Source organism: Anolis sagrei, chromosome 11 (assembly GCF_037176765.1).
Source record: "Anolis sagrei isolate rAnoSag1 chromosome 11, rAnoSag1.mat, whole genome shotgun sequence".
In the NCBI taxonomy this organism is placed as follows: Eukaryota; Metazoa; Chordata; class Lepidosauria; order Squamata; family Dactyloidae; genus Anolis; species Anolis sagrei.
Genome location: NC_090031.1, coordinates 11,274,938 through 11,297,290, shown reverse-complemented (window position 1 = coordinate 11,297,290; position 22,353 = coordinate 11,274,938). Strand labels below are relative to the sequence as shown.

Genomic DNA, 22,353 nt, shown 5'->3' with positions numbered 1-22,353 from the left:
CAAATCATGTTCTAAAAGCAGCCCCCCCCCCTCATTTCAATATGAGATATGTTACCCAAAACTTTCTTTATTGCAGATCTATCTATCTATCTATCTATCTATCTATCTATCTATCTATCTATCTATCTAAAAATGCTCTGTGCATAATGAGTTCCTTAAAAACAAAAGAACCAATGAATGAAATCACACCAAATTTGGCAACAAAATTTCTCACAACACAAGGAGTGACCATCACTCAAAAAGTTACGATTTTGTCATTTGGGAGTTGTTGTTCCTGGGATTTCTAGTTCAACTACAATCAAAGAGCATTCTGAACTCCACCAATGATGGAATTGGGTCAAACTTAGCACACAGGGCTCCCACTGTGGACTCAAACAATGATGGATCGGGACCAAACTTGGCACGAATATTCCATATGCCCAAATATGAACACAGATGGAGTTTAAGGGAAATAGACCTTGACATTTGGGAGTTGTAGTTGCTGGGATTTATAGTTCACCTACAATCAAAGAGCATTCTGAACTCCACCAATGATGGAATTCAACCAAACATGGCATACAGGACTTCCATGACCAACAGAACACACTGGAATGGTTTGGTGGGCACTGACCTTGAGTTTGGGAGTTGTAGTTCACCTACATCCAGAGAGCACTGTGGACTCAAACAGTGATGGATCTGGACCAAACTTGGCACGAATATTCCATATGCCCAAATATGAACACAGATGGAGTTTGGAGGAAATAGACCTTGACATTTGACATTTGTACTTACTGGGATTTATAGTTCACTACAATTAAAGAGCATTCTGACACCCACAAACGACAGAAATGGGGCAAACTTCCCACACAGAATCCCCAATTCCATCATTGGTGTTGGTCATGGGGGACCAACAGAAAATACTTAAGGCCATCCAGTCCAACTCTCTTCACCAGGGCAAGAAAATGTAATCAGAGCCCTCCTGACAAAGAGCCATCCAGTCATAAATATAGATAGATAGATATGATTCTCTCTCACACACACAGATATCGTATCATAGATTTGAAAACTAACAAAATGAAGTTCAACAGTGACAAATGCAAGATACTCCACTTTGGCAGAAAAAATGAAATGCAAAGATACAGAATGGGGGACAATGCCTGGCTCGAGAGCAGTACGTGTGAAAAAGATCTTGGAGTCCTCGTGGACAACAAGTTAAACATGAGCCAACAATGTGATGTGGCGGCAAAAAAAGCCAATGGGATTTTGGCCTGCATCAAGAGGAGCATAGTGTCTAGATCTAGGGAGGTCATGCTACCCCTCTATTCTGCTTTGGTTAGACAACATCTGGAATATTGTGTCCAATTCTCGGCACCACAATTCAAGAGAGATATTGACAAGCTGGAATGTGTCCAGAGGAGGGCGACTAAAATGATCAAGGGTCTGGAGAACAAGCCCTATGAGGAGCGGCTTAAGGAGCTGGGCATGTTTAGCCTGAAGAAGAGAAGGCTGAGAGGAGATATGATAGCCATGTATAAAGATGTGAGAGGAAGCCACAGGGAGGAGGGAGCAAGCTTGTTTTCAGCTTCCTTGGAGACTACAATGGCTTCAAACTACAAGAGAGGAGATTCCATCTGAACATTAGGAAGAACTTCCTAACTGTAAGAGCCGTTCAGCAGTGGAACTCTCTGCCTCGGAGTGTGGTGGAGGCTCCTTCTTTGGAAGCTTTTAAACAGAGGCTGGATGGCCATCTGTCAGGGGTGATTTGAATGCAATATTCCTGCTTCTTGGCAGAATGGGGTTGGACTGGATGGCCCATGAGGTCTCTTCCAACTCTTTGATTCTATGATTCTATGAAAGAGACCCTTAAAGAAGGACAATGATATGTTCCATGTTCCAGGGTGGGCAAACCAGATACTCTCCACATCAACACTGACAAAGAAACAACAAGACATACTGTTTACTCACAAGCAGAAAGGAATTACATATATTAGAAACCAACACTTTCTCATTACTTTATTTTCCAGATCACCAGACTGGGTCACAGCAACGCGTGGCAGGGGACAGCTAGTGTGTGTGTGTGTGTGTATATATATATATGGGGGAAGTGGGAAGGAACAACACTCATGTTGTTGTTGTTGGGAGCCAGCGATGCCTGCTTGCTTAGCAAGGGAATGCATCTCTTGCAGGGTCCATTCCCTCCCTCCTCTCCAGTTTGTCTATTTCATATGGAACCCCTCTGCTAATTATTGTGTTCTGCCAATTCTCAAAGTTTCTGCATAAGACAGATTTTGGATAATTCACATTTCTTCTCCACCCTGCATCTGTTAAGCAGACCGATGGACAAAAAACCCACAGGCAAAGTGGCTTCTCTCCATGCAAGTGTGAGCTTCGTTCTTCCTGGCTAGATCCCTGCTCAGGGAAGCAGGAACATCTTCTCTTCCGTGTCCACCTTTCGTGCTGGCTCTCTCCTTCCAAACATACATCCTGATCCTTCACCAGATAAATCAGGGAAAGCGAGGAGCTCTTGGCTGCACCTTTTGTCCAATGGGAAGGGGTGGAGAACAGTATCAGAAAGGGCTTCCGACGGACTTGTCATGACACTCCCAAGTGAGACGAAAGGGAATTGCATTACTTACTTACTGTATGTACTCGAGTATACACCTAGTTTTCCATCCCTTTTTTAGGCTGAAAAAGTCCCCTTCGGCTTATACTCGAGTCAAGGTTATTTATTACTTTACTTGTTGTTGTTGTTATTTGAAACACAACAAGATGAGTCCACAGTAGACGAGATCACTCTGCTGGCTGTTGTATTGGATCACACGTCGGATGCTTCCCAAGTGTCTAGGACTGTGTGATGTATCGGCGAATAATGCGTGCAGATCCCAGTAAGGTGGCCTTTTGCAGCTGGCAGATGGTAATCTTGTCAGCGCCGATTGTTTTTAAGTGCAGGCCAAGGTCTTTAGGCACTGCACCCAGTGTGCCGATCACCACTGGGACCACCTTTACTGGCTTGTGCCACAGTCTTTGCAGTTCGATCTTTAAATCCTCATATTATTATTTGAACTACAACAAGATGAAGTCCACAGCAGACTTATTATTATTATTAGAAACACAACAAGAGGAGTCCACAGTAGACACTCTGCTGGCTGTTGTATTGGATCACACGTCGGACACTTCCCAAGTGTCTAGGACTGTGTGATGTATCAGCAAATCATACGTACAGATCCCAGGTGGCCTTCTGCAGCTGGCAGATGGTAATTTTGTCAGCGACAATTGTGTTCAAGTGCAGGCCCAGGTCTTTAGGTACTGCACCCAGTGTGCCGATCAACACTGGGACTGCCTTGACTGGTTTGTGCATGAGCTTCTGCTGTTAGTCCCAGCTTCTGCCAACCTAGCAGTTTGAAAACATGCAAATGTGAGTAGCTCAATAGGTACCGCTCGAACGGGAAGCTAACGGCGCTCCATGCAGTCATGCTGGCCACATAACCTTGGAGGTGTCTATGGACAACACCGGCTCTTCGGCATAGAAATGGAGATGAGCACCACATCCCAGAGTTGGACACAACTGGACTTAACATCAGGGGAAAACCTTTACCTTTACCTTGGCCCAGTGACTGAAAATACAACCTGCAAATCAGATATTTACCTTACATTATGATTCATAACAGTAGCAAAAAATACAGTTGCAAAGCAGCAACGCAAATAATGTTATGGTTGCGAGGTCACCACAACATGAGGAACTGTATTAAGGGGTCACGGCATTAGGAGGATTGAGAAACACTGACCTACACCAAAAAGAAAGCCAACATCTGAGACTCAAACCATTGTTTTGGTCTCATCGCTACCTTGAATGTCTTCGCCACACCTCCTGCAGTGACAACATGTTTTGTGCATCTCCTGTCGAGAGACGCAAAAGGGAGCAGGAGGCTTGATTCAAGTCCCATGGGTTGGAGCTGGGAGACCTGACTCATTCTCATATATATATATATATATATATATATATATATATATATATATATATATATATTCCACAGTAGTGACCGCAATTGCCTACTGGGGGCCTCTGGATGCCTGTTCTGAATTACCCTTGATTGACTCTGGAGTCACAGGGACCTCTCTCAGCCAACAGCGGACGGGTTTCTACAAAGGGATGGAAAGGATGAGACAAGAGCTGCCGAAGAGGTCTGGAGACAGAAAGGAGGTGGCACGCTGAGAAACAGAACGGTTCGGGGAGGGCGACGGCACTGAAAGAGAGAAGCTTAGAAAGAAAACAAGCGGAGGAGAAGAAATAAAAGGGCCAAGCAAGAATAAAAGCAGGGGAAATGTTTCCAAACAAAGTTGTGTGATTATTTGTCGAATTCAGTCCTCTGGACACAAACAAGGAGCAGCTGAATGGCAACTTTGGGGGCATATCTCACATTGACTGGCAAAATTGGGCCAGGGGCTGCTTTTAGAACCGTCCACATGGGACCAGGTTGTGGCGCAGCTGGTTGGAAGTCAGATGCATTAAAATCACTACTGACCGAAAGGTCATGAGTCCGAAGCCAGCCCGGGGTCGGAGTAAGCTCCCGACCATTTGTCTAGCTTTCTGTCAACCTTTGCAACCCGAACTACAGATTATTATTATTATTATTACTACTACTACTACTATATTATTATTATTATTATTATTATTATTATTATTATTATTACTACTACTACTACTATATTATTATTATTATTATTATTATTATTATTATTACTACTACTACTACTACTATATTATTATTATTATTATTATTATTATTACGCCATCATCATTCTTTGCCAAAGAGGGCTGGCTCTTCACCAAACTACAACTCTTTGGCCAAGAAGGCTTTGCTGAGCTGTAGTTTGATGAAGGGCCAGCCCTCGTTATTGTTATATTACTATATTTATCATTATTATTATTATTATTAGACCATCACCCTTCTCTGCCAAAGAGGGCTGGTGCTTCACCAGATGATGATGATGATGATGATGACGATTATTATTATTATTATTTTACTATTATATATTATAACTATATTATTATTATTATTATTATTATTATTATTATTAGGCCATCACCCTTCTCTGCCAAAGAGGGCTGGTGCTTCACCAGATGATGATGATGATGATGATGATTATTATTATTATTATTATTATTTTACTATTATATATTATAACTATATTATTATTATTATTATTATTATTATTAGGCCATCACCCTTCTCTGCCAAAGAGGGCTGGTGCTTCACCAGATTATTATTATTATTATTATTATTATTATTATTATTTTACTATTATATATTATAACTATATTATTATTATTATTATTATTATTAGGCCATCACCCTTCTCTGCCAAAGAGGGCTGGTGCTTCACCAGATTATTATTATTATTATTATTATTATTATTATTATTATTTTACTATTACATATTATAACTATATTATTATTATTATTATTATTATTATTATTAGGCCATCACCCTTCTCTGCCAAAGAGGGCTGGTGCTTCACCAGATTATTATTATTATTATTATTATTATTATTTTACTATTATATATTATAACTATATTATTATTATTATTATTATTATTATTATTATTAGGCCATCACCCTTCTCTGCCAAAGAGGGCTGGTGCTTCACCAGATTATTATTATTATTATTATTATTATTATTATTATTATTTTACTATTATATTATATATTATAACATTATTATTATTATTATTATTATTATTACTATTATTACTATTATTAGGCCATCACCCTTCTCTGTCAAAGAGGGCTGGGTCCTTCATCAGATTCAATAATTGTATTTATGATTATTAGATTGACTCTAAACAGTCAGCTGGCTGCAGCCATCATTGGGTCTTTCTGATGCTGAGCATTGCATTTTGGGAAATGTAGTTTGGGGCAGGGTTTTCTTGCATTCTCTGCAACTGGGGGCCTCGCCTTCCCAAACTACATTTTTAAGCTTGCTGTGTCCTCAGTCTGCTGTCAACCTCTGCAGCCTGAAAGACAGTTGCATCTGTCAAGTAGGAAACTTAGGTACCGCTTATGTGGGGAGGCTAATTTAACTAATTTACGATGCCATAAAACTCTCCAGCAGCATGCAAAAGAATGAGGGAGTACTTCACAACTAGACAGTGAAGCGACAGCTCCCCCGGTGGCCGGAATTCGAAGCATATCATCATGAAGCTGGAAAGTTAAATAGCCTCTGTGTGTCTGTCTGTATATGTTGTGTGTCTATGACATTGAATGTTTGCCATGTATATGGACCTAAGCCGTTTCGGTCAACAAGTTTAGTGGCTCAGCGCTTTAACCCACTGTGCCACTGGGGGCTCCACAAATACCCGATACACCCAAATTTGAATACTGATGGGATTTGGGAGGATTGTTTTGTCATTTAGGAGTTGTCGTTGTTGGGATTTATAATTCACCTACAATCAAAGAGCATTCTGAACTCCACCAATAATGGAATTGAACCAAACTTGGCACAAAGAACTCCCAAGGCCAACCATAAAATACTGGAAGGATCTGGTGGGCAATGACCTTGAGTTTTGGAGTTGTAGTTCACCTACATCCAGAGAGCACTGTGGACTCAAATAGTGATGGATCTGGACCAAACTTGGCACACATACATATGCCCAAATGTGAACACTGGCGGTTTGAGGGAAATAGACTTTGACATTTGGGAGTTGTAGTTGCTAGGATTTATAGTTCACCTACAATCAAAGAGCATTCTGTACCCAGCTCACAATGGAATTTCACCAAACTTGGCACACTACCTACATTCAATACTGATGGGGTTTGGGAGTATTGTTTTGTCATTTGGGAGTTACAGTTGTTGGGATTTATAGTTCACAGACAATGAAAAAGCATTCTGAACTCTACAAATGATGAAATTGAACCAAACTTGTCACACAGAACTCCCACGACCAACAGAAAATACTGGAAGGATCTGGTGGGCAAAGACCTTGAGTTTTGGAGTTGTAGTTCACCTACATCCAGAGAGCACAGTGGACTCAAACAATGATGGATCTGGATCAAACTTGGCACGAACACTCAATATGCCCAAATGTGAACAATGGTGGAGTTTGGGGAAATTAGACCTTGATATTTGGGAGTTGTTGTTGCTGGGATATATAGTTCATCTACAACCAAAGAGCATTCTGAGCTCTACCAATGATGGAATTGCACCAAACTTGGCACACAGAACTCCCAACAGATAATACTGGAAGGATCTGCTGGGCAAAGACCTTGTGTTTCGGAGTTGTAGTTCACCTACATCCAGAGAGCATTGTGGAGTCAAACAATGATAGGTCTGGACCAAACTTGGCACAAATACTGAATATGCCCAAATGTGAACATTGGTGGAGTTTGGGGGGAAATAGACTCTGACATTTGGGAGATAAACAGAAAACACTAGATGGGTTTGGTGAGTATTGAACTTGAGTTTGGGAGTTGTAGTTCATCTACATCCAGAGAGCCCTGAGGACTGAAGCAATGATAGATCTGGAGCAAACTTGGCATGTGCCAAAATGTGAACTCTGGTGGAGTTTGGGAAAAATAGACCTTGACATTTGGGAGTTGTAGTTGCTGGGATGTATAGTTCACCTACAATCAAAGAGCATTCTGATCTTCACCAAGGATGGAATTGGGCCAAACTTCCCACAAAGAGCCCTCGTGCCTTGAAGGAACTCAATGTTGTGAGCCTCCTTCCAGCCTTGCATGCTCTTCCTCGCCCGCACACGTGCACCACATTGTCATGCATCGAGCACGCCTGCTCTCCCCTCCATACTTGGAGTCTCAGAAACAGACCTCCCCTTAGCTGAGAGGCTGGCCAATCACAGCAAAGGAGGGCTTCTGATGGGAGAATTCATTGTCTGTTTCCAAATAGGAAGAGAAGGTCAGGCGGAGAGATCTTCAGCCTTCTCTGCCAAAGGAGTTCCTAAGACCATCGGAAATATGTGTTTTTTGATGGACTTTGGCGACCCCTCTGAAACCCCATCACAAAAACATCAGTTGTCTTGTGAGAACCAAGCCTGGTGTCTGTCTGTCTGCTTGGCAGGGAAATGGGTTGCTTTATGAGGATCTCTCTGCTAGTAAATGAACTTCCTAACTAGCTTGGGAAACCCTTCGTTTTATAGAGTCGTCAAAAATGTGTAGTGCGGGACCAGGAACATTCATCTTTTGGTACAAGTTATTGTGAAACATTGCACTCTTCCCTTCTTACTTTTGCTCCATTCATTCATTGATTACACTATATGTGGCACGATTTTTTGTCCCCGAGTTATAAATGCCATTTCCTAATTGGTTCTGTTATTAAAACATGGGAAAAGTGTATTAAACTGCAATGGCATTACTTCATCTCCAAAGCTAACCTTGAGCTATAGATAGGGGAAAAACCTGCTTTTTTCTAACCATAGTAGCTCAGGGTTAGGGTGAAAAGATCCCATGATTTTCTTCTGCCATTTGGGGAAAAGTTACCTCAGTAACTGAAAGAAAGAAAAGAAAAATCATCTTTACTAGCTTTACCCGCCACACGTTGCTGTGGCCAGCCTTCTCTCCCTCTTTCTCTGCTTCTTTCACTCCTTCCTTCATTCCGTTTTCTTCTTTCCTTTCTTCCTTCTCTACCTGTTTACTTCCTTCCTTAGCTGTTTTCTTTCATCCTTCCTTCTCCTTATTTCTTTCCTTCCCTGCGTCTTTCTCGCCTTCTTTCTCTTTTTCCTTTGCTGCGTCTTTCCTCCCTTCCCTTTTTTCTTTCCTTCTCTCCTCCTTCCTTCTGTACCTCTTTCCTTCCTCCTCCCTTTTTCCTTTCCTCTTTGTCTCCTTTCTTCCCTCTCTTTCTCTTTCCTTCCTTCCTTCACTCTGTAGTTCCATACTTCCTTTTCTTTCTTTCTTTCCTTCCTTCCTTCCCTCCCTTTCTCTTCTTCATTTGCTTTCTTTTCTCCCTTGCCTTTTCTTCTGTCCTTCCTTCCTTCCTTTCCTTCGTTCCGACACCTTCCCTTCTGCTCCTTTCTTCTTCCTTCCTTCCTTTCTCCCTTGTTTCCCATGCTCCTACTCTCTCTTTCACTCTGTAGTTCCATACTTCCTTTTCTTTCTTTCTTTCTTTCTTTCTTTCTTTCTTTCTTTCTTTCTTTCTTTCTTTCTTTTTCTTTCCTACCTTTCTTCCCTCATATACTTTCCCAACTTCTCCTTCCTTCCTTTTTTCATACACCTTCCCTTCCCCTTCCCTCCTTTTGTTTATTTCCTACCTTTCTTCTCTGATATACCTTCCTTCCTTCCTTCCTTCCTTCCTTCCTTCCTTCCTTCCTTCCTTCCTTCCTTCCTTCCTTCCTTCCTTCCTTTTTACACCTTCCGTTCCCCTTGCCACTTTTCTTCTTTCCTTCCTTCCTTCCTTCCTTCCTTCCTTCCTTCCTTCCTTCCTTCCTTCCTTTTTACACCCCTTCCCCTCATATCCGTCCTTCCTTCCCTCACCCGCTTCCTTCCCTCCTTCCCGTTCCTCATTGTCCCCGATGGTGGTGTCCTTCCTTCCCTGGAGCCAGCTGCCGGTGTGTGGGGGCGGCCTGGGCCGGGCGTGGCGGAGGCCAAAGGGCTGTCCTCAGGAGAGGCGGGTCGCAGCCTCTCCCGGGCGGGTCACGAAGGCGCGCAGAGGGGGCCTCCCAGGCAACCTCCACTCGTCCAGCCCCAGGAAGGCCATCAGCTGTTCGGGCCTGTGGAAGGTGGACAGTCCCCCGCTCCACATGTGCACCAGGCCGGCCTCCAGCGCGCACAGGCGGGCGAGCTCCCACTCCCAGGCCGGGGCTTCAGCGTTGGCACCTACGCCGCGCTCGGTTTGGCATGAGAGAAGGGGCGGCGATGAGAGGGGGCGTGGCTTGCACGGGGGGAGCGTGGTGCGGCCATGTGCATGCGCCGGGCGACTTGTGCCGGGACTCCTCTGCTCATGCTCCGTTTAGTTGTGTAATTGTGAGTTTGTTGTTATGTTTTTTTGAGTTGTGATGAGTGTTCTGCATACCTTGTGGTTTGAGGCATGCGTACGCCAAGTTTGGTGATTTTTCGTCCGGGGGTTTTCGCGTTTTGCGGCCCCTAATGACGCCCTTTTGGATTTTATATATATAGATGGTTTCACCAATTGACTGCTTCGTTTGTAACTTTGACAAGCTGTGCCAAGTCTGCAAGGACTTTGAGAAATAATATTCTGTTTTGATGTTCAAAGCCTCTAGTAGCCTCAGTTGCTGGGAATCTCGAGCTTCTAAAGAAAGACCCCCGCGGTCCACCCAGACAAAGAGAGAAGCACATCTTAGTTTTATTTTTATAGGGTCTGGGTGTGACGGCACAACTACTTTCAAAGTAGGTGCCACACAATTATACGGGAAATAATACTTTCAAATGAGGAACGAAAAAATTTCCACATTTCGTTACATAGTGTCATGGGTAACCAGTGGTTCCCAACTCTTTTTTGAGCAGGGGCCACTCTCCAACATTACGAGGGTTGAATGAAAAGTAATGCCTCCACCTTCGTAACTCCTCAACAGATGGCAGAACTGGTATACAGCAGGTACTGGCTTGTTCAGTAGACTCTCCTCTACAGTTCCATTTTGGCGGGAAGCCTTAGCATTGAACAGTTGTATTGTTAAAGTTTGAAGTATGGAACCCTGCACAGACGGTCGGTCAATGCGACTTAAGCAACGTGCAGTCATTGAATTCTTGACAGCAGAAGGTGTCACCTCAACATCTTTAAACTTACTCGCACATCAACACAATCACCATAAACAACTTGCATTCTCTGATGAATCTCCTTTGGGGTGACACCTTCTGCTGTCAAGAATTCAGTGACTTCACGTTAAGTCACATTGACAGACCGTCTGCAAAGGGTTCCATTTTTCGCACTTCAACAACACAACCGCTCAATGCTAAGGCTTCCCGCTAAAATGGAACTGTAGAGGAGAGTCTACTAAACAAGCCAGTACCTGCTGCATACCAGTACTGCCATCTCTTGAGTTACGAAGGTGGAGGCATTACTTTTCATTCAACCTTTGTGGGATTAACAGAATTCAAAAACCACTGGATGAATTGACACCAAATTTGGACACAAGACACCTAACAACCCAATGTATGTCCTTCACACACAAAAATTGATTTTGTCATTTGGGAGTTGTAGTTGCTGGGATTTATAGTTCACCTACAATCAAAGAGCATTCTGAACCCCACCGACAATAGAATTGAACCAAACTTGGCACACAATTCTCCCATGTTCAACAGAAAATACTGGAAGGGTTTGGTGGGCAGTGTCCTTTGGCTTTGGAGTTGTAGTTCACCTACATCCAGAGATCACTGTGGACTCAAACAATGATGGATCTAGACCAAACTCTACACGAATACTCAGTATGCCCAAATGTGAACACTGGTGGAGTGTGGGGAAAATAGTATCTTGACATTTGGGAATTGTAGTTGCTGGGATTTATAGTTCACCTACAATCACAGAGCTTTCTGAACCCCGCCAACGATAGAATTGGGCCAAAACTTCCACACAGAACCCCCATGTGGGCCACAGCAACGCATGGCAGGGGACGGCTAGTAAATAAATATTTATCCCTCCTCTCCCCAATGATGATATTTCACATGAGTAGGGAACTGTAGTTGACAATCTTTGCTCTATAACCAGACAGAATAGTAAAATATTTTATTGAGTAGAGATATCACACGTGTGTGCAAACATGTGCATGCATGTGGAACAGGCTTACCACCAATGTGAAGCTTTTCCTGTGCTCCAATGACATGTTTTGTAGCTTGAGCAGGGAGTGTTGAAATGGGCTTACAATGTCAAAAGGATGCAAAGTGAGTTTTCCATTGAGGTCTTCTGCTTCCCCCTGGCCCAACGCCGGCTGCCCCTCCATGGCTCCCGTCCAACGCTGACCTTTTCTGCCGAAGCGCGGAAATCTCTCCCAGGATGAACTTGGAGAGAGATGGCTCCCTGGGGCTGAACGGTTGCAGGGTGTGAATGCTAGAAAGATGAGGTCACCTGCCAACAACAGTAGGGAAGCTTCATCGTCCTTTGTTGTGAATCTGGAAGCAAATGCAAAGCCTCATGATCCTGAGAAGCTTCTCCTGGCTGGGGAGATAGATTGTGATTTTTCATCCTTGAAGTTACCTTCCACAGAATCATAGTGTTGACCACATGGCAATCTAGTCCAACCCCCTGCAATGCCCGAAAAGCACAAGCAAAATATCCCCGACATATGGCCACCTAAAGAATTTCACTTAAAGTAATGGTTTCCAACCTGTTTTTGACCAGGGTTGTTGTTGTTTATTCATTCAGTCGCTTCCAACTCTTCATGACCTCTTGGACCATCCCAGAGTTCCTGTCAGCCGTGGCCACCCCCAGCTCCTTCAAAGTCACTTCAAAGATAGCATCAATCAATCTTTTCCTTGGTTAGCCCCTCTTCCTTTTTCCTTCCATTTCCACCAGCATCATTGTCTTCTCCAAGCTTTCCTGTCTTCTCATGACGTGGCCAAAGTCAGCCATGGCTACCTGCAGCTCCTTCAAAGTCAAGCTACTCACTTCAAGGATACCATCCATCCATCTTGTCCTTAGTTGGCCTCTCTTCCTTTTTCTTCCATTTTTTCCCAGCATCATTGTCTTCAAGCTTTCTTGTCTTCTCATGATGTGGCCAAAGTTCCCTGTCAGTTGTGGCCACCCCCAGCTCCTTCAAAGTCAAGCCAGTCACTTCAAGGATACCATCCATCCATCTTGTCCTTAGTTGGCCTCTCTTCCTTTTTCTTCCATTTTTCCCAGCATCATTGTCTTCAAGCTTTCTTGTCTTCTCATGATGTGGCCAAAGTTCCCTGTCAGTTGTGGCCATCCCCAGCTCCTTCAAAGTCAAGCCAGTCACTTCAAGGATACCATCCATCCATCTTGTCTTGGTTGGCCCTCTTCTTTTTTCCTTCCATTTTTCCCAGCATCATTGTCTTCAAGCTTTCTTGTCTTCTCATGATGTGGCCAAAGTTCCCTGTCAGTTGTGGCCACCCCCAGCTCCTTCAAAGTCAAGCCAGTCACTTCAAGGATACCATCCATCCATCTTGTCTTGGTTGGCCCTCTTCTTTTTTCCTTCCATTTTTCCCAGCATCATTGTCTTCAAGCTTTCTTGTCTTCTCATGATGTGGCCAAAGTTCCCTGTCAGCCCTAACCCTAACCCCGAGCCCCATCAAAGTCAAGCCAGTCACTTCAAGGATATCATCCATCCATCTTGTCCTTGGTTGGCCCTCTTCTTTTTTCCTTCCATTTTTCCCCAGCATCATTGTCTTCATGCTTTCTTGTCTTCTCATGACGTTGTCAAAGTTCCCTGTCAGTTGTGGCCGCCCCCAGCTCCTTCAAAGTCAGGCCAGTCACTTCCAGGATACCATCCATCCATCTTACCCTTGGTTGGCCCCTCTTCCTTTTTCCTTCCATTTTCCCCAGCATCATTGTCTTCTCCAAGCTTTCCTGTCTTCTCATGACGTGGCCAAAGGACTTCATCTTTGCCTCTAATAGCCTTCCCTCCAATGAGCAGTTGGGCTTTATTTCCTGAAGTATGGACTGGTTGGATCTTCTTGCAATCCAGTGATCACTTTATTTATTTATTTATTTTGAGAGGAGCAAACCACTTACTACAATGCAGTGTGAGTCCTGCCACATGCACAATGGAGGACCTTCTCACAACGACATCAGAGACACTCCAAGTGGCCAGCTTCTGGTAAAAGAAAAATTAATATATTGCCAAATATTTAACTTGGTTTGTGTTCTTTTAAAAATATATATTCTAACGGTACCCTCATTTTGCTTCCGACACCCTCATTTTGCTTCCGATAAATAAATGTGTCTCCATATTGTGCTAATCCTCGTTTTTCGCTTGTGCTCCAACACTTACATTGCTCCTACTGTTGTTATAGGGATCTCGGCACGCTAACAACAGGATGGATGGATCTGTCTTCTCACATTCTTTGCAGGATGGGGAGATGAATAACCTTGCCCCAAAGGCTCCAGCAAAGGCCATAAGGTCAGCTGGAGGGACTCCTAGGGAATATGGAGTCCTCAACAGTGATGGGAATGCCTTCTAAGAAAAACATTGCCCTCCTGAAGATGGAGAGGCCCTGCTTTGAACTCTTCTTTGGCGTTCATGCCGAGGTGCCTCACCTTTCCACTCCCCCATTGGGTTTCCTTCTCCGCCTTGTCTTGCCTTCTCAACTCACTTGCATTTGTTTGAAATTCTGATTAAAAGCAAACAAACCCCGACCCAATTGAGCCCGACCCATCAACTCATCCAACACTCTGCTCCTTCCCCCATCTCTTTCCTCTTGACGTCAGCCCAATTCTCCTCCGTAAATAAATGTCAGCAAATTGAATGGAGACTGGATGGGGTGAAGGAGCCAGGGTCTCTTGCATCTTAGCGTGACCCCGTGGAGGCACGTCAATGAACTCCTCTTAATAAGGGGAATTGAAGGATTCATCAGTAGGATAACCTTGTTTGCTTAAAGGTTGAGGCAAGGCAGACTGTACCTGCAGGATCTAATTAAAGCAGAGGCGCACAGCACTTGGACTTACTGTAAGCAACAACAAAAATTAAGCTCTATTGGATTAGTCTCTCGAAAGCAGAGGGCAGCTGGCAAGACGCTTCTTGGGAGCTGGCTCGTCATATGGAATCTCATCCTGAAGTTCTCTCTTTGTGTGCAGCTATATTGTCCTGCTGTTTTGGGGTGAAAACTGTTGCCCCCCAAAACAACTATCATCATCACCACCTATAAGCAATGTATAGCATGCCCACCTCTACTGTCTTGGTCACTGGGTGAGGTCATATGAAGTTTTGGAATTGGATGCCATCTCTGTGCAGATGACACACAACTCTACTACTTTTTGGATCCTGGGCCAAAGAGCTCCTTGGATCCTGGACCAGTGCCTGGTAGTGATGGACTAGATGAGGGTCAACAAGCTGAGGCTAAATCCCCTGAGGTCACAGGTCCACAATGTGGGGGTCCTCCTGGGTTCAACCTTGACGCTTGAAGCTCAGGTGTCATACGGGCTTTTGTAGTTGGGTGTCATCTCTATGCAGATGACACCCAACTCTACTACTCTTTGGATCCTGAGCCAAAGATCTCCTTGGATTCTGCACCAGTGCCTGGCAGCTGTGTTAGACTAGACGAGGGCCAACAAGCCGAGGCTAAATCCAAACAGGAAGACGTCCTCTGGTCAGTCACAAGGCCCTTCGGGGTATACACTCCCCCTGAGGTCACAGGTCCACAATTTGTGGGTCCTCCTGGATTCAGCCTTGACGCTTGAAGCTCAGGTGTCATACGGAGTTTTGGAGTTGGGTGTCATCTCTATGCAGATGACAAACAACTCTACTACTCTTTGGATCCTGGGCCAAAGATCTCCTTGGATTCTGAACCAGTGCCTGGCAGCTGTGTTGGACTAGACGAGGGCCAACAAGCCGAGGCTAAATCCAAACAGGACAGAGGTCCTCCTGGTCAGTCACAAGGCCCTTCGGGGTATACACTCCGCCTGAGGTCACAGGTTCACAATTTGGGGGTCCTCCTGGATTCAGCCTTGATGCTTGAAGCTCAGGTGTCATACAGAGTTTTGGAGTTGGGTGTCATCTCTATGCAGATGACACACAACCCTCTACTCTTTGGATCCTGGACCAGTGCCTGGCAGCTGTGATGGACTAGATGACTAGATGAGGGTCAACGCTTGAAGCTCAGGTGTCATACGGAGTTTTGTAGTTGGGTGTCATCTCTATGCAGATGACACACAACTCTACTACTCTTTGGATCCTGGACCAGTGCCAGGTAGTGGTGATGGACTAGATGAGGGCCAACAAGCTGAGGCTAAATTCAAACAAGCTCAAGTGTCATACGGAGTTTTGTAGTTGGGGTCCATATCTATGCATATGATACATGAATCTACAACTCTTTGGATCTTGTGCCAAATAGCTCCTTGGATCCTGGACCAGTGCCATGCAGCTGTGATGGACTCGATGAGGGCCAACACTTGAGGCTAAATCCAAACAAGACAGAGGTCCTCCTGGTCAGTCACAAGACCCTTCAGGATATAACATGGCAACCTGTTCTTGACAGGGTTACACTCCCCCTGAGGTCACAGGTCCGCAGTTTGGGGGTCCTCCTGGATTCAGCCTTGACGTTTGAAGCTCAGGTGTCATACAGAGTTTTGTAGTTGGGTGTCATCTCTATGCAGATGACACACAACTCTACTACTCTTTGGATCCTGGACCAGTGTCAGGCAGTAGTGATGGCCTAGATGAGGGCCAACAAGCTGAAGCTAAATCCAAACAAGACAGAGGTCCTCCTGGTCAGTCACAAGGCCCTTCGGGGTATAAAATGGCAACCTGTTCTTCATGGGATTAGACTCCCCCTGAGGTCACAGGTCCACAGTTTGGGGGTCCTCCTGGATTCAGCTTTGACGCTTAAAGCTCAGGTGTCATATGGGGTTTTGTAATTGGGTGTCTTCTCTATATAGATGACACACAACTCTACTACTCTTTGGATCCTGGACCAAAGAGCTCCTTGGATCCTGGACCAGTGCCTGGCAGCTTTGATGGACTAGATGAGGGCCAACAAACTAAGGCTAAATCCAAACAAAACAGAGGTCCTCCTGGACAATCACAAAGTCCTTCGGGGTATAACATGTCAACCTGTCCTTGATGGGGTTACACTCCCCCTGAGGTCACAGGTCCACAGTTTGTGGGTCCTCCTGGATTTAGCCTTGACGTTTGAAGCTCAGGTGTCATATGGAGTTTTGTAGTTGAATGTCATCTTTATGCAGATGACACACAACTCTACTACTCTTTGGATCCTGGACCAGTGCCAGGCAGCTGTGATGGACTAGATGAGGGCAAACGAGCTGAGGCTAAATCCAAACAAGACAGAGGTCCTCCTGGTCAGTCACAAGGCCCTTAGGGGTATAACATGACAACCTGTTCTTGATGGGGTTACACTCCCCCTGAGGTCACAGGTCCGGAGTTTGGGGGTCCTCCTGGATTCAACTTCTACGCCTTAAGCATTCAAAGAGCATTCTGAACCTCACCAATGAGAGAATTGGGCCAAACTTCCCACATAGAACCCCCATGATCCAATGGTCTTTGGTGACCCCTTTGACACCCTCCTCGCGACCCCCCAATGGTCCCAATCCCCAGGTTGAGAAACACTGAAGCTTGACTGTATCTCGTAGTAGTTTGCATTACCCAGTTCTTCAAATGACCACAGGCCTTTGAAAAGCAGCTCCTTTTCTTTCTTCTCTTCCCTTGCTTTCCAATCCCGCCTGCCAAAAAAACCCATCATGAAACACAACAACACACACCACTGCATTCCAGCAAACCCTGGAGGCAGTTTCCAGTGTGATCCAGCTGCTCAGGTGTCATGTCTTCCCCGCATTTGCTTTTTTCCCCCCTGACACCTCTTGCAGATGGCCCTTCTCACACCAACGCCTTTGATTGAGCTTCTCCCGTTGGCTGGAGATGTAACAGGAATGAGGTGTTAGCCAAGGACCACCAGGGAGCTATGAACACGGAGCCCACCAAGCCAGTAAGGTGCTGCGATGCAGGGAAGAGGATGGGATGCCTGTGTAGCTTTGAAGGGGGGCTCAGAGAGGCCAGATAGGGGTTCTGACATTCCTCCACGTTCCGTGTATCCGAATATACCAAATCTAAGGCTATGTCTATATGGCCAAAATAAGTCATCATCATCGCCATCTATTAAATGTTCCTTCTTTCCTTCCTCCCTTTCTCTCCTTTCTTCCTTCTCTACTTCTTCCCTTCTTTCCTTCCTTCGCTTTTTGCTTCCATCTTTCCTTCTCTTCCCTTCTTTCCTTCCCTCCCTCTTTCCCTCCTTCTTTCCCTCCTTCCTTCACTCCCTTTCCTTCCTTCCTTCTCTACATCTTTCCTTCTTTCTCCATTTTCTTTTCCTTCTTCTTTATCTCCTTTCTTCCTTTTCTACCTCTTTCCTTTCTTCACTTTTTGCTTCCATCCTTCTTTCTCTTTTTCCTCCTTTCCTTCCCTCCCTTTCTCTCCTTTCTTCCTTCTCTACTTCTTTCCTTCCTTTGCATTTTGCTTCCATCTTTCCTTCTCTTCCCTTCTCTCCTTCCCTCCCTCTTTCTCTCCTTCTTTCCCTCCTTCCTCCACTCCCTTTCCTTCCTTCCTTCTCTACATCTTTCCCCCATTTTCTTTTCCTTCTTCTTTATCTCCTTTCTTCCTTTTCTACCGCTTTCCTTCCTTCACTTTTTGCTTCCATCCTTCTTTCTCTTTTTCCTTCTTTCCTTCCCTCCCTTTCTCTCCTTTCTTCCTTTTCTACTTCTTTCCTTCTTTCCTTCCTTCGCTTTTTGCTTCCATCTTTCCTTCTCTTCCCTTCTTTCCTTCCCTTGCTCTTTCTCTCCTTCTTTCCCTCCTTCCTTCACTCCCTTTCCTTCCTTCCTTCTCTACATCTTTCCTTCTTTCCCCCATTTTCTTTTCTTTCTTCTTTATCTCCTTTCTTCCTTTTCTACCTCTTTCCTTCCTTCACTTTTTGCTTCCACCCTTCTTTCTCTTTTTCCTTCTTTCCTTCCCTCCCTTTCTCTCCTTTCTTCCTTCTCTACTTCTTTCTTCTTTCCTTCCTTTGCTTTTTGCTTCCATCTTTCCTTCTCTTCCCTTCTTTCCTTCCCTCCCCCTTTCTCTCCTTCTTTCCCTCCTTCCTTCGCTGGCTCGAGAGCAGTACGAGTGAAAAAGATCTTGGAGTCCTCGTGGACAACAGGTTAAACATGAGCCACAATGTGATGTGGCGGCAAAAAAAGCCAATGGGATTTTGGCCTGTATCAATAGGAGCATAGTGTCTAGATCCAGGGAAGTCATGCTCCCCATGCTCTATTCCGCTTTGGTTAGACCACATCTGGAATATTGTGTCCAATTCTGGGCACCACAATTCAAGAGAGATATTGACAAGCTGGAATGTGTCCAGAGAAGGGCGACTAAAATGATCAAGGGTCTGGAGAACAAGCCCTATGAGGAGCGGCTTAAGGAACTGGGCATGTTTAGCCTGAAGAAGAGAAGGCTGAGAGGAGACATGATAGCCATGTATAAATATGTGAGAGGAAGCCACAGGGAGGAGGGAGCAAGCTTGTTTACTGCTTCCCTGGAGACTAGGACGTGGAACAGTGGCTTCAAACTACAAGAAAGGAGATTCCATCTGAACATGAGGAAGAACTTCCTGACTGTGAGAGCCGTTCAGCAGTGGAACTCTCTGCCCCGGAGTGTGGTGGAGGCTCCTTTTTTTGGAAGCTTTGAAACAGAGGCTGGATGGCCATCTGTCAGGGGTGATTTGAATGCAATATTCCTGCTTCTTGGCAGGGGGTTGGACTGGATGGCCCATGAGGTCTCTTCCAACTCTTTGATTCTATGACTATTTCTCAATGATGAATCCACATCTGTCTGGCGTGCATCTGCACTGTAGAATTAACCCATCTTGACAAGCACTTTAAGTGCCATGGATCAATATTATGGAAACCTGGCTGTTGTCCTTTGGTCACTATCGCATCTTTGTTGAACATAGCGCCACTTCTGACACTTTTAGAATTATACTAGATCTCTCTCATACATACAGCTTTGTAAATTTGCCTCCCAAAAATGGGCAGCCTTGTTTTCGGATTTTTCCCTCTGCTCCTTTTCTTCTTTTCTGCCCACATAGCGGTTTCCTTTTCCAACCGTCTGCCTAATGCCGATGATTATTTAATTTCTAAATCCTCTGAACCCATCCCTCTTCTGACCTTTTGGTTATGATCTAAATCTAACAAATGAAATCGGATTATCACTTTAGCTTCTGTTCCATCTCTTCCTCCGTTTCTTTTTGGCCCAAATGGGCACATTTCCCAAGCATCTGGAAAGCAAGGAATAGCAGATGGGAGTGGCTCAGGGTGCCCTGTTCGAGGCAGCTGTCTGTTTGGGGAAACAGACCAAACCCCAAACAGTTGGGAGCGTTGCACTGGGTTCTATTTATATTCTTTGTTTTGATAGCTATCTTAAAGGAAAACTCTCTTTTTAAAACTACTGTTTGCAGTCCTTAATATGATAAGTCAAGGAATGGTCCAGACCATAGTGTTTCCTGTTTCTATGTAGGTTTGCGAAAGCTACAAAGTAAGTTCATAGGAAGAGAATCAACTCACTAGTAGTGGTTCCCAACCTGAGGTCCGTGGACCACCACTGATCCGCAAGAACTAAAATATGGTTCATGGCCTCACCGTTGCAATGAGAGTGAATGGTCTCATCAAATCCTCTTATGTTGCTGAGGCTTATTAAATATGGTTTTCTGTGGGCGAGTAGATGGTGACTACTGGATGGTATATGTCCAGCATCAGAAACTAGAGCTGATGTGGTTATTTGGGGTTCTGAGTCAGTTTTCTGACTCAGAACCCCAAATAACCTAACCAAATCTCATGTTGACCAAAAATCGATTCGTAACGCTTTTGGTACTAATGCTGGAGAGTGGTCCCTGGTCAATGTGGTCCCTGGTCAAAGTGGTCCCTGGTCAAAATGGTCCCTGGTCAAAATGGCCCCTGATAAAGTGTTCCCTGCTCAAGCAGTCCTAGTCAAATGGTCCCTCATCAAAGCGATCCCTGGTCAAAGAGCTCCCTGGTCAAGTGGTCCCTGGTCAAGTGGTCCCTGGTCAAAGTAGTCCCTGGTCAAAATGGTTGCTGATCAAGTGGTCCCTGGTCAAATGGTCCCTGGTCAAAGAGGTCCCTGGTCAAGTGGTCCCTGGTCAAAGTGGACCCCAGACAAGTGGTCCCTGGTCAAGTGTTCCTTCATCTAAGTGGTCCCTGGTCAAAGAGGTCCCTCATCAAAGTGGTCCCTGCTCAAAGTGGTTCATGGTCAAAACGGTCCCTGGTCAAGTGGTCCCTTCTCGAGCAGTCCCTAATCAAAAAGTCCCTCATCAAAGTGGCCACAGGTCAAAGAGGTCCCTGGTCAAGTAGTCCCTGTTCAAATGGTCTCTTGTCAAAGTGGTCCCTGGTCAAGTGGTCCCTCTTCGAGCAGTCCCTAGTCAAATGGTCTCTCATCAAAGTGGCCACTGGTCAAAGAGGTCCGTGGTCAAGTGGTTCCTGGTCAAGTGATACCTAGTCAAAAGTAGTCCCTGGTCAAAGTGGTAGCTGATCAAAATGGTCCAGGGTCAAAATGGTCACTGGTCAAGTGGTCCCTGGTCAAATGGTCCCTAGTCAAAGTGGACCCCGGACAAGTGGTCCCTGGTCAAGTGTTCCCTCATCAAAGTGGTCCCTGCTCAAAGTGGTTCATGGTCAAAGTGGTCCCTGTTCAAATGGACCCTGGTCAAAGTGGTCCCTGGTCAAATGATCCCTTGTCAAAGTGGACCCCGGACAAGTAGTCCCTAGTCAAGTGTTCCCTAGTCAAGTGGTCCTTGATCAAGTGGTTTCTGGTCAAAAAAGGTTGGAAATCACTGATGATGCTGGAGGAGATTGAATAAAACATGGGTTCTAGAGCAAATCAAGCCCAAATTCTCTGTAGATGCCAAGATAACTCGACTAAGACTTTGTACATATCATGAGAAGATATGTACACTACTAAAGACTGGACCAAAGGAGCCATCTCTATCCTGAGTCTGCAAGACTTAAGCAGGGCTGTTGGTGACAGGTTGATTTGGAGGCCTCTCGTTCATAGAGACACTAAGTCAACGTTGACTTGATGCCAGTTAATAATGACCTCCAAACCACCCATTTCTTGCTCTTTCCAGGCTTTCAAGGGGGCCCTCATGAGTTCTTACTGGTGTTCGGGGAAAGGAGACGTGATTGAGGACTGGTGCCGTTGTGACCTCAATGCTTTTGATGAGAACGGACTCCCCAACTGCAGCCCTCTCCCCCAACCGGTGTAAGTATCTCTTTTTGGACAACTAGCGAAGTAGTTTGTTTTTTGAAATTGTTTGAAATTGTCCTATATTGGTTAAATATATTTTATTGTGTGTCATCTTGTGGTCTTTAGAGATGGATCAGAAACAAGAAATATGCTAATAAATGAAGTCAACGTTCAAGACTGTTACCTGAGTCCCTTCAGGTGGACTATAAATAAAGTGTTGTTGTTGTTGTTGTTGTTGTTGTTATAAGTTCATAAATAGGTTGATGAAAACGTTGGGTCTTCAGGTGGATGAGATGCAGAGATAACCCTAGTTCCTCTGTCCTCCAACCCAGGTTGCGACTCTCCCCCCATGTTGAACCTTCTAGCACGGTTGTGTCCTTGGAGTGGCTAGATATCCAGTTGGCCATCGGAACAAAAGTCTCAGACTACATCTTGCATCATAAAAAGGTTGATGAGTACACAGATACGGATCTCTACACAGGTGAGTCAGAT

The 22,353-nt window shown here is 44.8% G+C and overlaps 1 protein-coding gene across 3 annotated transcripts in view; it reads left to right on the top strand.

The window, feature by feature from the left end:
• The window catches only part of ASTN2 (astrotactin 2), a 796,374-nt gene that overhangs the window by 681,747 nt on the left and 92,274 nt on the right, over positions 1-22,353 (top strand). For all 3 annotated transcript variants that reach the window (XM_067471887.1, XM_067471888.1, XM_067471889.1), the window contains 2 exons: positions 21,743-21,876; positions 22,194-22,342. In XM_067471887.1, the coding sequence (XP_067327988.1) occupies positions 21,743-21,876; positions 22,194-22,342 (283 nt within the window). The remainder of the gene's footprint in view (positions 1-21,742; positions 21,877-22,193; positions 22,343-22,353) is intronic.